Genomic DNA, 16,259 nt, shown 5'->3' on the forward strand with positions numbered 1-16,259 from the left:
AGAATAAAAATTATTTTATTATTTATAACCTTTTACTAAAAAAAATAATTTTTAAAAATGTATGACTTTTTTTTAATAAAATTGGGTTTGTGTATAAGCCGATATTCTATTTTTGCATTTTCACAACTTTTTTCCTTAGATAAGCCGCGGCTTATAGACGAGAACTTAGGGTACTTTATTTTATTAATTTATCGAAACATGCGTATAAAATATAATATAAACAAACAAATATAAATACATATACTAATCACTAATTCCGATCTCCTTGACGCAATAGAAACAGAAATATACAAAGATTTATATGAGATTTATTTTATATTTAGACGTAAAGTCATAAACAATATTACCTAATAGTTCAAATATTTTGATTATCCTTACTTTTTAAAATATAAATAGCAAAATTATTTTCATCAAATCATTTTTTTAAATCATTTCAGAGCAAATACATATATTTGTTTATTTAATTTGTATAAACTAATAGCTAATTGTGTAATGTGACAAAAAACATACATATAAAATATGACACCGAAAATAATATAATATTCTAATTTAGACACAAATGTGTTTTTATTTCGTTATGAATGCTTTATTACTGTAAATTGTTCTAAGAATATCTAATAAAATAGTATTACAAAATGTATAGAACAATAATTCCAAACTGATTTCTTATTTATTTACTTTATTTATATATTTAGCTATATATAAACTAATATTACATCTACTCACTGTTTTTATGTACAAAGAATCTCTAGAGTCAAAAAAAATTACCTATTATTAATTATTTATTTTAATAATTTATTTAGCTATTATAGCTATTTTTATACTAAACATACATACAATACATAATATAAACATAAACAGAAAATAAAAAAAAACTCGATGACGGAAAGTATTGCATGTACCTAGTCGCATGCCGTATTCGTTTTTTTATATCTACTTAAAGATAGTTATGGCCAAATTCAAAAAAGGGGGGGGGGGGCCACCATGCGATTTAACGCCATTGGAATATCTAATACCCAACATCCCAAAAAGTTATAGCTGATGTACCGCCTGAAATGTACGAAAAAGATATCAAAAATTACATCAAAATAATCGGCTGCTGCAAAAGGTCCAGAGGCGGCCATTTAATTGATATTATTTTTTTATAATTAATGAAAAACAGGTGGCACAATTTGCTTTTTTGCACATTTTTTAAAAATATTTTTTTCTATGATTTTTGTCGATAATGCAAAAAAAAACGATATTATAAAAGGAAAATAATGAATCAGGCTATTAAGACAACTGACGGGAAAGGTGAGCTTACATTAAGAGATTTTTGAAAGAATTATAATAAATGGAATGCAATAAACATATTGGAGATTCGTTGGCTGAAATAAAAGAGTCAACAATGAAATATTCCTGGAAAAAATTATGTCCGTAAATGATGAGTAATTTTATAAATTCTGGAAAGTATCACAGATGAAAATGTTAATGAGTTGATTGAATCTCATATAGTACCTCCGTCAAGTAAATACTTAATTGAGCAACAAGAGTTAATAAAAATACATAATCGAAGTGAAGAAGAAGCGAATATAATCTAAAAAACTTTGACGATCAAAAATATGAATGAAAAATAATGACAAATTTTTGCCTATCATGTAAGAATGTGATCACAATGGAGAACGTATATCTCAACGCATGTAAATAGGGCGAATGTGAAAAACACATCATGTTATAGAGCTTTTTATCAAGAAAAGAAAAAAGGGTGGTATTTAACTAACTCTTGACCAGTTTATAAAGAAAACACCTGAAAGCAGTTAAACACGCCTCGTTAACATAATTACGCATGTTGATAAATAAATATTTTAAAATACAATTTTTGATGATTTTTTACATCCTTCTACTTTCGAACATTCGCACACATTTTCAGGAACTAATTATATGCGAAAGTCGAGGGTCAACAAATATCCGAAGATATCTTTAAATACGTGTCTTTTAAAAATAAGTTGGATCACACTTTATATATGATATAAACTGATTAAAATAAAACATTCAGCGTAATTAATCCTAGCGACGTTATAGACCTATAATGGGACGCAAAAAAATAAATATATGTCAATTGATTCGTCAACATTAACTACACGATTAGGAATTTAATGCTTTCAAAATATATTGTCTAAGTATTGAGTTGAATTAATAACAGTAATTAAATTAATTTAAAGAAAATATGTACATAGATGTAAAAACAAAACTTCTTAGATCGAGTCCCATGGATAACAATTTACACATTTAGGTTTTGAGCGGCTAGTAGCCTGGTCAAAAAATTGTTTCCAAAATCCATCGATAGATTAACAGATTTTATGATGAATTTTAGTAAATTAATAATTCCAATTAAAACGGTTAGGAAATACTAAATATTTTGATAGAAGTATCTACAACTAACAAATAAAATAGTACTAGAATTTTTAGTCATTTAAAATGCTCCAAAATATATTGGGTATGATAGATGCCTTTAAGCTGTAATGGTGAAACCATTTTGTGTTAAATGCATACGTGCCTTCCGACTTCTAGATTAAATCCTGTGAGCAAGGACCACCAAAACATACATATCTGCGTTCAGACTTGTGGTTCAAGTAATAACGAAAGAACATGTTCCATGGTGATAATTATTGTATTAGTATTAAAATAAGAGCTTCGCCAATCAATTCGTTGAAATCCTAGGCAATATTTCTTAAAAGCAATCAGTTGTTTAATGGCATCTTCACCAGGTATTCAGATTTAACTTTGCTGTCATAACCTTTCTCAATTATTGTAAATTGATAGTAATACGAACTCGACTGGCATTCAACGTAATCGAATAATAAATCAAAACTTTTATAATAAAAACAATTTATTACTAGTCTTAAGCCTAAATAAATTATATACAAGTCTTTTCCATTATCAGTTATTTATTAAAATCACATCTTTATAAAGTATTTCTTTCAAAACACTGGAAATGCTTATCGTGCGGACACTGACACTTGCCATACTCGGATGGCGTTGTCGCTGTAGCCGGCGAAGAGCGTTTGACCGTCAGTGGACCAAGCCAAAGACAGGCATTGAATGGGCACGGCTTTGTTGGATTGAGATACAACATCAGGGCGGAGCTCGTCGACCATCTCCTTGCTTTCCAAATCCTGTAAAAATTTAACATTAATTAGTAAAACTTATAGTGGATGGAGACAAAAAAAAGTGTGTCGATGTACTGACCCAGATCTTGATGCATGGTCCGAAAGCAGCGCACAACCAGTATCGGTTCGGCGAGAAGCAGAGAGCTTGGATGATATCGTTGTGGTCAAGTGTATGCAAGTGTTTTCCTTCGTTGAGATCCCAAAGCATGGCTTTGCAATCCTTTCCGCCGGACGCGCACAGAGAGCCATCGGGAGAGACAGTCACAGTGTTCAAATATCCAGTGTGGCCAGTATGGTTGATCTTCAACTTGCAGTTTGTAAGGTTCCAGACCTACGATGAATAGCAAAGACATTAGATATGGATCTCGACTACGTAGATAAAATAGAGGGCAGATGTAATATATACCTTAACGGCGCGATCCCAACCAGCCGATACGATGATGGGATTGGTATGATTGGGAGAGAATCGTACGCAAGACACCCAGTCGCTGTGACCGTCATCCATGATGGTGAACTTGCACTCGGCTAAAGTGTTCCACAGTTTGATTGTCTTGTCGCGGGATCCGGACACGATTTGTCTGTTGTCAGCAGAAAAAGCAACAGACAAAACATCCTGTAAAACAACAGAACGTTAATTTTAATAAGACGCAAGAAAAATCAAACCTGAACCTAGGCTATCGAATCCCTACTTACAGCGATTGCGAACAGAACTAACAATCGCTAAGCTGTCTCGGGCGAATCTTCTGCCCCCGTTGGGCTATCACCACTAACTTTTTTTTTCATTATAAACTTTACATCTTCTGCCTCGCATAGGCGCAAATACTGACTTCACCGTAAAATTGGTAAAATAAATCACACCTTAGTATGATCTTCGAAACGACGGGTTGTCTTTCCGGCGCTGAGATCCCACAGACGAAGAGTCTTGTCCCACGAGCCGGAAAGGGCGTAGTTGCCATCGCTGGACAACACGACGTCGGAGATGAAATGAGAGTGCCCGTACAATCTCTTGCTTGGGACTCCGTAGTTGGAATCGTTCTTGTTCAGCTTCCATACGATCAGAGTCTTGTCTGGAAAGTAAAATTACACGTGTTCAAAATACTTGCGCAAATTGATACATGACCATGTCATACAAATACAACTTCAGTCCCATATCCGCTAACCGCTCATAGATCTCGCGGGGTTAAGGCTTTTTATCATCATTACATAGATAAAATATCGTCTTGCGCACAATCCTCAATCGATACCGAGCCGTTTGGCTCGAACTCAATTGCGGATTGCACGTTTGAATGTGAGATATTTTCGGATTACATGTATGCATGCGTGATTAAAAATGGCGAATTACCTCTGGAAGCAGACAAGATCATGTCGGGGTACTTCGGGTTGGTGGCGATTTGCGTGACCCAACCATTGTGGCCGATGAGCTTGCTCCTGAGCAACAGAGTCTCGGACATGGTTGCGACGAGCGAACGACGCGACCGGCTGGCAGAGCGATTTAAACGGAAAGACCCAGTACATGTGTTGCCAGTGAGACAATATCTTCAATGCTATGGCCAAACTTTACAAAACGAGTAAATATAATATTTTTAATAATATTACGTGCATATGTTTTGTTTAATGTATTTAAAATATATATTAATTAAAATATTAAAAATAGTACACTCTGGTTTCTTTTTATGCGGTAAATATGCTTCACAGAAAAATGCATAAAAAAAGTCTTGACACGTATAAAAACAAAGAATACGTTTCATAATTTTCTAAAACCACATAAAACTAAATCAATGAATTAAAATATACCGAAAACCACACAAAAAAAGTTTATTAAATTTCAGAAAAATAGGTAATCTCAAAATATTCCTTCGAAAGTGTATATTTATATTTTTATTAAAAAAGTTAAAAATCATTTCTTCGCATTTTTTTTAGAATTATCATCGCTTTATGACAATGTTTGGCATTATTTACGAACTGGCTCGAAACTAAAAGAGATAGCCCATCAGAACCTTGTCCTGAAGATAGTGGTTCTTCACAAATACAATTTGTGATATCCAAATATACAATTCTGAAATTCGGGTTAAAACTGGAAGGCTCGTTCAGAATTATAATTTTTTTCAAAAAATAGTTTGCCAATTTACTGCAAAGTTGAAGACCTTCTGGAATTATATTTTCAGTTAGTGACTGGAGTTTCACTTTCTTACGATTTATTTTCGTTTCTGATTCTTTGACGATATCTAGATTTATACCAATACTATCATTGTCATTCAAGATATTATCCCAAAGTAATTAGTCTACATCAGTTTGCTTAAATGTATCAAAATCTTCCCCAGCAATTTCATGAGCTAATGAAATTATTTCAGATAATAATGTCGATTTTGATTGATTTTAATGACTGCAACACATTCGGACCAAATTACATTCCAGTAAGAATTTAAAGTTAAAGGTCTTATTTGAGAGATAGCAAAAGTAACATGATTTAAGCAATGCAAAATAGATTTTTTTTCTAAATGTCAGTTACTGTTAATGACTCATTTCCTATTTTATCCAATATATATCTATAAGTGCTCTTAATGTAATATTTTTTGTAAAAATTATGTCTTGATCCAATGGTTGGATGCTTTTTGTGTTGGGTGGAAGAAACAGTACATGTACATTAGGATGTTCCAAATATGGATGATATGGCGCATTGTTAACAATCAGTAAAACTTTTATTTATGCGTATGCGTATTAATTTAAATTAATACGCATAAAAAGAGTGTATATCGCATGCTAATTGTTTGGTACTTGTTAAATATATCGGCGCCACGCTTAGAATCAATAGTTATTAATATATTTTTCTTTAACGTCTGCTAAACTGGCCAACAACGTTTTAACATCGGTTAAATATCGCAATTAACTGTCTATCAGTGTCGTCTATGTTATTCAATGTTATCAATGACACTGATAAACTGTTAAATGCGATTTTTAACCGATAATTGGAGAATAAACACACGCATGGCGATAAAAAACTGCGTTTTAAATTTTAAAATGTATTTATGTGACAAAATGTTGTAGGTCACTTTCGCAGATGCTGGGCTAAAAAATCAAATATTCATATTATATATTAATTAACAAATATAATTTTCTTGATTCGTTGTTTCTAAACTTAATCAGGGACGGTATTTACGAGGGAGGACAAGTGGGGGCATTGGCTCCCTTGAATTTGTCTAGGAAAATACATGTGATTTAATAAAATACTGTGAATCTTAATGAAATCGAAATATTAAAAAACGAACAATGGCCGAACAATAAACCAGAAATCGAGTTATCTCGCAAAGAAAATCTACAAAAAGACGAATTAAGCCCGAAAATATTTTTTATAATATATATTTTTTGTGAAATCGTATCGTAATATACCGGTAGACAGGGCCGGCCCAAAAATGCTTAACGCCATGGGCTCTAAGAAAAACAAGTTTTTTGGGAATATTTTGGGCATTTAAAAGGTCACCACGGAAATATTTGTTTAAAAATCTCAATTTTATTATTTTTATATTGGGAAAGACAAATCTCGTAAGGTCTTTGGCGACGGATGCTGACGGATGCCAATTATACATAGATTGAGCCGCTGAAGTAGTATTTTATTGAATATTTATAACAGTTACATGTTTGAGTTTAAAATGAGTGGACAGTGTGCGAGGCCTCATTGGCCAAGAAAATGTGTCTGTCATGCTAGTGTTTAAGAGTACCGCCAAGTTTTGGCCATAATAAAATCTAAATATAATTCAACCCTGCGATGGTTGCAATGCATCCAATAGATGCACGTGTAATTTTTTTCGTAGCCACCCTTATTTTATTTTGCCTATACACTTTATTTCTTTATAGCTTCCTAGATATGGATAACACATCTGTTAGTCGTCATAGCGATTTCCTGTGGGTTATTTTAGTGCAAAACATATATGAAATGAGTAATATTCTTTTAATTATATATTTCTATTAGTAATAATCAAGTTATAAAAAGTAGAAGATATTTCTTAAGAAAACTCTACAATGAGTTAGCGAATGATCACCTACAACGACAAAACGGATTAAAAACAGGAATTTCGACGAATCTCTAATTAAAATTTAAAAATTAAATCCTTCTACATCAACCAGCAAGCAATATAAAAATGAAGATGATCAAAATGTTACCGCAAGTAAAAAAAAATGAAAAAAATTATACAGAAATAAAATGTCACGAATAACAAAATATAGATGTAAAAAATGTAGTATGTTTGTGTGCTTGGAACACTGTGTTAATGCTTGCGAAATCTGTTACAACTACTGAAATAAAAGATTAAACTGATTCTTATTAAAATAAATAAAAATATTTTAAATATTCAAGTTTACCGATTTTATTGTGTGGTTCATAGAATAATGGTTAAAATGTTGTAGTTAGTATATTTGATAAAAGTTTAACTATCTCTCTCTTTTTTTAAAGTTTATTTTTGTAAGTTAATACATTATATAATAAAGGATTGTGATTTTATTTTTCATCAATTTTTTTAAGTGAATATTATTAAATACGAAGAGTGTTCCACTTAGTATTGCGATCATAAGAGGGTTAATAAAAAAGTAGTTACGCCTGCGTCTCATAATATATAAATATAGACGAACTATATATAAATATAGACATTAAACTTTTTTTGTGTTTTTTTTTTTATAATTTCAAAATACAAACCCCTAGATTTGAAAATATTTTTAAGTTTCGATTCTGTTCTTTGTTGTTATTTTAAATTTGAAATCGTTTTTAAGTAATTTTACGAATGCTTTATTTATTCCGTTTTATATATGTTTTAAAAAGTGATATCTGTTGAAAGTTGTTTAAAAATAAAATGAAAACATGTGTTTATTTTGTAAGTAAAAAAATCGATTAAAGTAATAAATGTTTAAGGGAGACTAAAATTGTGAGAAAGGCGAGGGTCGATATCGTCCGTGACGGTGTGGCGAAAAGGCATTGCATTTCGAACACGGACGGCGGGCGCGGCGGTGACGTCACGCGTCGCCGCCATTTGCGCCGCCATGGAGGAGAAGGCAGCCCTCAAGGAGCTCGATCACTGGATCGAGCAGCTGAACGACTGCAAGCAGCTCGCGGAGAACCAAGTGAAGGTGCTCTGCGACAAGGTGAGTGTCCGCCGCGTGCACGGTCGCGACCGTCGATATCCGAACCGCGACCCGCGACCCGCGCGTCTCCTCCGCCTGTGACCCCGACTTCGACACCGACACCGATCGTTACCTTCGCGACGCCGTTTCGCCCCCAAACGCCTCCCGGCGGACGCCTCGTTCGGGCGCTGCGCCCTCGGCGACGCCCCCCGCCCCTCCATTATCTCGCAACGGACTTGTTCCGTTGTTCTAGGTACTGCTTCGATCGAGATAAAAACTAATTAATATCTCGACTCTGCTGACTAATCGATACGAATTTTTAACCAATCCCATGAAATGCAATCAATCGACTTCAGACAAAATCGATACATTTTTCTTCTTTCTTATTTATTATAACACTAACAAGCAAACCTTAGATTGTATACAAATCATGGCGTCTAGCACCCTCATTACTACTACTTCCCAATTAAATTGCATATAAAGTGCTTATTCATAGATGACACGTCTTTCAGCATCTAAAATCAACTAACTACGGATTTTAACTTAAGACCTCTGAATTACGTTCAAGAGGAAGTGGGAATTTGCTCTACGTTTCAATGACGAGTGAAAATGCTCGACTTTGTTCTATTACAGAAAAGATTTAATGTTTTTTTTTTTTGTTATCGGGGGTAAAATTTATTCTAAAAGAAATATGTGTTTATGCGTTTTATTACACCACTGTTCTGATCAACGTTTTGCTACATAAATACGTTTAAAACAGGTAATAACAGTGAATACCCCATGAATAACTACTTAAAAATGTCATTTGTATATAAATAAATTAGTAAATTTGCCCATTAATAACAGGAAAGTACCAGTTTTAATTACCCTATCCTGTATACCAGTGTCTTATATCAAATTACTGAAAAGTTCTTTGAACAGGTCTATTCTTTAGTCATCCGGCTTATTAATACGCTGGTCTAATTTCAATTCTAGTATTAGTATTATTACAATCATTTTTGTTTTTAAATATATGAAAGCATTCAATTTTTAAATTAGTTAACCCACATCTGCAGGTGTTCCCCAAGGCTCAATTTTAGTACCCTTGCTACTTACAAATTTACGAGCGTATTTCCAATTAAACCACACAGAAACGATTTAACCGCTCTCCGATGACATGGCTATTTTATGCTTCTATAAAAATCCACATTGAGCGATAGATCAACTTCAAATTAAAAATGGTTTATCACTGTAAATCCTACTAATTGTCTTCGCTGTTGACATATAAGCTAAAATTAAACTGATATAATATTATAGTGCATGCATATTATATATAAGGAAGCACATGTTTCAAAACTTTTAAATCCAGCTCCCTGATTTTTCCTGCATGATCTTGCATTATTCATTGTTGGTTATTTAATAAAACGGTTGTTTTTAGCATATCCACCTTCAATCTTGCTAATTAAGCACAATACACCTCTAAAAAATAACCTATTTTAGAGGCAATGATTTGCGATAGTTATAGATGTGTTTTTCTCTTCAGATTGTTGTCGAGGATTCACTTCTCATAAATAAATCAGCTTCATGTCTTCAACTGTAATGAAACCGACAGTAAGAATGTTGCTGATTTATTAATTCTATCTAGTTTCAAAACAATGCATGAAAATAATTTTTGTTTACTTAAAATATCACATTTTTTGAAATTTAAATATTTTAATACCCCACAATTACATACAATAAATAAGTTTCTAATAAGTGAATGGACTAAATTTAGATGCAATCTGTTTTTTAATTAATTTAATATTATTGTAAGTGTATCATACAAATAGATTGCATTTATTTGTCAGTATCTTATAAAAAAGGTAATTTGTTAAAAAAACTAGTTTCTGCTTTATTTTAGAATTCCTGAAATCTGCAGAAAATAATAATTTTTAGGGTAATATTTTCTGAATATTATTTTTTTAAAACATACATGGCTTTTATAATACTGCAATGTAACAGTATTGTAACACAAATGTTTTACTATTATTATAAAAAATCGATTCATATAAGGCTTATAAAAATCACTTTCTGGTCACAGTACTTTTTTTTTTAAATTACTCAAAAACGTCTGGCACAGACACATCCTTTTCTATGCAGCGATATAAAAAAAATGCACCTGTTGTAAAACATTTAAAAATATTCATACAAATTTAATTTTTAACAAAAATGCTGATAATTTTTTCGAGGAATTAAATGATTTTTGAGATGAGAATTCACAAAATATGAATTTCTGTTTTGTATCAACAAATGTTTTTAGGAATAGCTTTTTACAAAAATTTGAATTATCAATCCTTCAGATCAAATTCCATTTTCCTCAAATATTATTAGTTTTTATTTAGAAACTTAATTTTCTAGAAAAATCCATGGAGGTTCTAAAAATATGCTATAAAATGTTGTGAACTCATTTAAATATGTTTTATACCTTTCGGAAAATGTTTCAGACTTACTCTACCTTTGTGCCTCCCATCTTAAAATTACTGTTGCTTCTGTAGTCCATTAGTTGATTCTAAATTTATTTTGAATCTATACTTACTCACTACATCGAGACCTTGTTTCAGTATACTGCTTATAAGTAGATCGTCAGCTTAAAGATTTATCGTAGTTTATAAATGATGCTCTTATTAGTTACTTTTCAGTAGGATTACAAAGTGTACTTGTATGTATACAGATTTGCAATAAGAAAAGTAAAATACCATAAACTTGCCAAACAATGACAATTAAGTTATTTTTACTTTTCCTAAAATCTATGCTCATTTATAGTGTGGATGTTCTCGTCCGTTGTCATATATAACAATTGAATTAGTTAAATCATAAATATCGTGTGATGGAACTTAATCAGCGTGCGAATTATTGGCAAATCAGTATAGTATACTGATGCATTTGCTGAATATACATAATTATATTCAACATATGCCAAGAATTGATGGATAGAATCCAAAAATCATTTCAAATAATTTTATCATCTACAATAACATCAATAACTCTTGGGCTTCAGGGGTGGTATTTTGAAAGAATCTATATGTTGCAGAACAAATAGTCAATTCATCCCCTTTTTCACATTTCCAAACTAATTATATACAATAATATATAAGACGTCCTTGAATATAATATATTTAACCTTTTACGCGCGGAATTAAATTTCATAAAAAGTCACGAAATGAGTCAATTATCCAATAAAAATGAAGTTGAAGATTTAATTACGATTTTTTTATTTGTATATAGTTATTCCTTTATGCATCTATATTTACCTTCAAAATTAAAAAAAATAATAATATCTATTTTAAAAATGAAAAGTCTGCCTCCTTCTGCAAATTCCTTTCCCCTTTTTCTTGCACCATGAGGGCATGATACTGCACACTTAATAATTGCGTTGGTATTTTTTGTCCTCATACTTCGTCGGAAAATGCTAGCCTATCAATATTCGACTTTTCGTTGGGTCCTTTATCTTTCTTCCTCTTCTGGTAATTTTTTTTTTATAAATTCTAAAATTGTAAACAGTGAAATTCGAGGCACACCAATACTCTTCGACTTCAGAATTAAACTGAATGCAAACTATATAATATATTATATGTATTCAAACATATATTGCACATGTGGAATTCATTGGAATGACAGATATTTGACTAAAAAAAATTGGGTCACTCCCCCCAGAGCTCTTGTGATGTACAAAAAAATAACATGTGTTCTGATTCTTGGTAATAAAAGTATTTAAATAAGGGTAGAAAGCCATTGGAACATAACATCATAAAAACATCTTATACATCTTAAAAAAAATATGTGTTAAATTTGAGACAAAGACCTGCTTTATAATATAATATTCTGATATATATGCCTCTCCCACTTAAGAGATGCGTTTTTTCTTGACTGTGAGATATATCCACTTCTCGCACTTAAGGGACATGTGATGTGAAGCGGATTTATCCGCTCCTCGCATGTAAAGGGTTAAGGATGGAATAGTGTAGTCTGTAACATTTCAGATGATTTCGAATCCAGCAGCAGCACTCAAATTTTATTTTTTTAAATAAATGTGTTATAAAAAAACAGTTCTAGCTGCAGTGACATCTATTGGTTATAAATTATCTTTCACATAATAATTTATAATTATTAATATATATGTCACCAATTCCCAGATTTTCAGTCTGGTGATTAATACTTGTAGGTATTCGTTATATCTGATTGACTTACTCAGTTCGTACAGATTTACCCCGTTGTAACGTGTCGAGTTACAACGAAAGACTTAATAAAAATAAATAAGTAACTAGTCTATATTACATAGATGTTACCAAATTGTTTTGTTCCATTTAAATGATATGATAGGATTTATGAGAACAAATCATTTTAGATGTTATCAAAAAAGTGAAATTGCTGTATACGCAAACATGTTGTTATTACTGAATTTGATTTGTGTCAATGTTGACACAGTTTATTTATAATTTTTGTCTCCATGTGCTCCACTTGTGAATAAAAAACAAATATTACTCAGCTGTGTGAGTTATTGACATAAGACTGACTCATAAAAATATCATTTAGCAACAATTAACGTCATTATCTTTGCTGTACGGCTCTCGCAATCTCAGATCTGATTATAAACAACACGATAAAGTAATAATATACGTTTTATTTTTATTTTTTAGGCTAAAGAAATATTAACAAAAGAATCCAACGTACAGCAAGTAAAATGTCCAGTGACAGTATGCGGCGACGTGCACGGTCAGTTCCACGATCTGATGGAGCTGTTCCGGATCGGTGGCAGATCACCAGATACCAACTATTTATTTATGGGTGATTACGTGGACAGAGGTTATTACAGCGTAGAGACGGTGACGCTTCTCGTCGCTCTCAAGGTTGTAAAAGATGCGGTATTATTATTTTTTGTTTCAAATAAAATATAGACGCTAATGGAAATGTTCGGTTACAGGTCCGCTACAGGGAGAGAATAACCATATTGCGGGGCAACCACGAATCGCGGCAGATCACTCAAGTATACGGCTTCTACGACGAGTGTCTGCGTAAATACGCCAATGCGAACGTGTGGAAGTACTTCACTGATCTGTTTGATTATCTGCCGCTGACGGCGCTCGTAGATTCGCAAATATTCTGCTTGCACGGCGGCCTGTCGCCGTCCATAGACACGTTGGATCACATTCGCGCTCTAGACCGTCTTCAAGAAGTACCACACGAGGGACCCATGTGCGATCTGTTATGGTCCGATCCGGACGATAGGTATGTCGACGCGTATTAAATGTATGTTGTACAATATGTGATTCTATATATCGATACTTTTGCAGAGGCGGGTGGGGCATATCTCCGCGAGGAGCAGGTTACACCTTCGGAAACGATATATCGGAGACGTTCAACCACAGCAACGGCTTGACTCTCGTGTCGCGCGCTCATCAGCTCGTCATGGAAGGTTACAATTGGTGTCACGAACGCAATGTAGTCACTATTTTTAGTGCGCCAAATTATTGCTATCGTTGCGGTAATCAAGCGGCAATTATGGAATTGGATGATGCATTAAAATACTCATTGTTAGTATAACTTTCATATATGTGTAGAGCAGTGTCGGACCTAAAATGTTATCATGTGTACCACCTATTGAAATTAATTTCATTTTGTGCATATAATTTGATGATAACTGTCTGTCTGACATTGGTTATTATGTATTATTTAATGTGTTATTGACCTTCACTTTGTCTCGTTTCAGCCTACAATTTGATCCAGCACCTAGACGCGGCGAGCCACACGTGACAAGAAGAACGCCGGATTATTTCCTTTAAGCCTTGCCTACATTTCTTTTCTATCACAATCTATACTTGCTACACACCTAACCGAAAGAGTAATAATCAAAAAATGGAGCACACATGAAAAAGTTGTATTGTGCCGGAAACTAGTGTTTTGTCTTACATGCGTCGTTGTACGACGAAATGTTACATCAAATTTTGCTGTGGACATAATTTGCCTGCATAAACATAGTGGAGTTTTTTTGACTTTATAACGTAACATTTTTTTTATTTTATATATGTGTATATGTAATAGATGCCAGAGTTAAATGACAAATGTTACAAGAAAAAATCATAATTGAGAGCGCTTGTGCTCTGTACGCTATATAAAAGTATATATATATATATGTATTAATGAATTCATAATCAAAATGTCCTTTGTATACATTAATATTACAATCTTTATAGTGATTGTTAAAATTTCAGTTTATGTATCCGCGGATTGGATATGTATATATTACCAGAACGCGGTTCTGTTTTTTTTTGTCGGTATCATTGGAATAGCGCATTTAAACCACTTTTATATGAAATTAATATATACATTTATATGTATGTGGCAACCTTATAAGTTTATAATTGTATGCCATTAGTGTATGTGGTAACATTGTACATATATGCTTATAAAAATATATATATATATATATGAAATTAAATTCATTTTTTGTATTAAGAATATCACAATTTGACAATAGACGATGTCAAAGTGTTTTTTTTTCGTATGAAAGGTCAAATTGTACGAGTCAAGTATTATTTTTTTTATATATAAAAGATAATTTTTGTCGGTAGCCCTCGATTGGGTTGTTAACAGTGTAGGTTAGTTATGTTTTTTTTCTTCTGATAAGCTGCTCTGAACAGAATTGACTATGATGCGCAGATTCAAGGTCTTTGTTTGTCATCTCTATTGCTTCGCTCTGCAAAAAGGCAGCTTTAAGAGAATGATGAAACAATGTTGCATTTTATTTTTCACGTTTTTTAAACTTTATACTAGTCTATATAGTATTCTGTAATCTTTTCATATATAGTTAATAAACGTAACTATTATATAAACATTTTAAACGGCGCATTTATCAAATATTTTATCGACGGAAATGTGACTGAAGCTTTTCTTTTTAAACATTTTTTTACAAGTAGATATGTACGATTATCAATCGATTGTGTTTTGCGCTAGAATTCGGTTGTTGTGTGACCCTATTTCTATTGTATTTATACGTATCACATCGCAAACTTTGACTTTGTATCTTGTGACATTTTTGCGCACGTTTTTCTTAGTTTTTTCTTCATAGAATGCGAGAAAGAGGGTAAGCGAGATTATAGGCGAAAAAACATCTTTCCGTATCTTCTCCGATCATATTTGGATTTATTAGTATTAACAATAATCTTCATAAATCTTGGTTGGTTTTTTTTTTCGGTAATGTGCGACAAATTAAAATGGAAGTGTCGAGGTAAAGTTGCACGTCACATATGATGAAACAGTACGGTTTTTATTATTATTTTTTTGATGAACGTTGAGTTGTACAATATATAATTAACATTTAATAAAAATATGTTTTATTTGAACACCCTTTTTTTAAAATTTTAAGTAGTAATCAATTCAATTTTATAATTATGATTAATATTATTTAATATAATCAATTTAAACTATGCCGATGACTAGTACGTCGGAGGAGCATCACATCTGTGTTTTTCGCTTATGGTGAAAGACGAATTTTAGATAGTTTGTTTTTTATTTTTCCAAATTGTGCACTGAAAATGGTAATCGTAATAGTTTATACTACTTTTAAGTTTAAATATTCTATATGAATGGATATGTGATTATTTTTTTTCATCGGTCAGATTTTTTCTGTGTTGCCGTAGCTGTGATTAATAATTAATACTTGAGATCTTTTTTACGATTCCGGCTGGCAACGTTTCAAGAAGCGGCGAGTCAAGAACCGCAGTCGAAAATAATACTACCGTTTAAAATATACCACCGATTGAGTATTTCTGACCGATTTTTTTAATACACCTGAAAGCAATATTGCCAGTGATTATTTTTATTAACTTGTTTTGTGTAAGGAAACAAATATACGAAACTAATATACGCGTACGTACATACGTAAATTCGTTTATTATATACGCGCGTGTATATGAGAAAACAATAATTGTTAGAGGTAAATATACATTCATAATCAAAGTTGTGTTTTATTTCTTGTCCAAATGA

General features: G+C 32.2%; 2 protein-coding genes and 2 long non-coding RNA genes across 6 annotated transcripts in view; 2 read left to right on the forward strand and 2 right to left on the reverse strand.

Annotated features, from left to right (window-relative positions):
- Positions 1–2,909: 2,909 nt before the first annotated feature.
- LOC148226972 (small ribosomal subunit protein RACK1-like) lies at positions 2,910–4,653 on the reverse strand. Of its 3 annotated transcripts, none has more exons than XM_088202798.1 (5): positions 4,492–4,653; positions 3,843–4,216; positions 3,556–3,762; positions 3,229–3,480; positions 2,910–3,155 (listed from the first exon to the last, which is right to left on the reverse strand). In XM_088202798.1, exons 3-5 carry the CDS (start codon positions 3,652–3,654, stop codon positions 2,979–2,981), a joined length of 528 nt encoding a protein of 175 aa, XP_088058924.1. In that variant the 5' UTR covers positions 3,655–3,762; positions 3,843–4,216; positions 4,492–4,653; the 3' UTR covers positions 2,910–2,978. The 3 variants fall into 2 exon arrangements, 2 of the variants coding, with proteins under 2 accessions (XP_088058923.1, XP_088058924.1); XM_088202797.1 differs by having other exon boundaries at positions 4,008–4,216.
- A 3,468-nt stretch (positions 4,654–8,121) lies between these two features.
- Positions 8,122–16,232, forward strand: mts (protein phosphatase 2 catalytic subunit mts). The gene is made up of 5 exons (XM_088201203.1): positions 8,122–8,279; positions 12,914–13,123; positions 13,198–13,502; positions 13,568–13,807; positions 13,984–16,232. The coding sequence occupies exons 1-5, from the start codon at positions 8,178–8,180 to the stop codon at positions 14,054–14,056; spliced, it is 930 nt and encodes a 309-aa protein (XP_088057329.1). The 5' UTR covers positions 8,122–8,177; the 3' UTR covers positions 14,057–16,232.
- LOC148226974 (uncharacterized) lies at positions 8,489–12,816 on the forward strand. Its single transcript, XR_015811880.1, has 3 exons — positions 8,489–8,511; positions 8,946–9,018; positions 12,763–12,816. It is a non-coding gene; the product is annotated as an uncharacterized LOC148226974 (long non-coding RNA).
- Positions 10,186–16,259, reverse strand: part of LOC148226975 (uncharacterized) — a 135,318-nt gene continuing 129,244 nt past the window's right edge. The window contains exon 2 of the long non-coding RNA XR_015811881.1: positions 10,186–12,280. This is a non-coding gene — a long non-coding RNA (uncharacterized LOC148226975). The remainder of the gene's footprint in view (positions 12,281–16,259) is intronic.

The sequence above is a fragment of the Plectrocnemia conspersa genome, unplaced genomic scaffold, assembly GCF_051122295.1.
Source record: "Plectrocnemia conspersa isolate PC_06_02 unplaced genomic scaffold, ASM5112229v1 ptg000013l, whole genome shotgun sequence".
NCBI lineage: Eukaryota > Metazoa > Arthropoda > Insecta > Trichoptera > Polycentropodidae > Plectrocnemia > Plectrocnemia conspersa.

Coding starts and splice junctions, on each gene's coding strand:
- LOC148226972 (XM_088202797.1), bottom strand. CDS start 4,600: ATGTCCGAGACTCTGTTGCTCAGGAGCAAGCTCATCGGCCACAATGGT. Junction 3,763..4,007: donor GTTTCGAAGATCATACTAAG/GTGTGATTTATT, acceptor GTTGTTTTACAG/GATGTTTTGTCTGTTGCTTT. Junction 3,156..3,228: donor GACCATGCATCAAGATCTGG/GTCAGTACATCG, acceptor AAATTTTTACAG/GATTTGGAAAGCAAGGAGAT.
- mts (XM_088201203.1), top strand. CDS start 8,178: ATGGAGGAGAAGGCAGCCCTCAAGGAGCTCGATCACTGGATCGAGCAG. Junction 8,280..12,913: donor TGAAGGTGCTCTGCGACAAG/GTGAGTGTCCGC, acceptor TTTATTTTTTAG/GCTAAAGAAATATTAACAAA. Junction 13,124..13,197: donor CGCTTCTCGTCGCTCTCAAG/GTTGTAAAAGAT, acceptor GTTCGGTTACAG/GTCCGCTACAGGGAGAGAAT.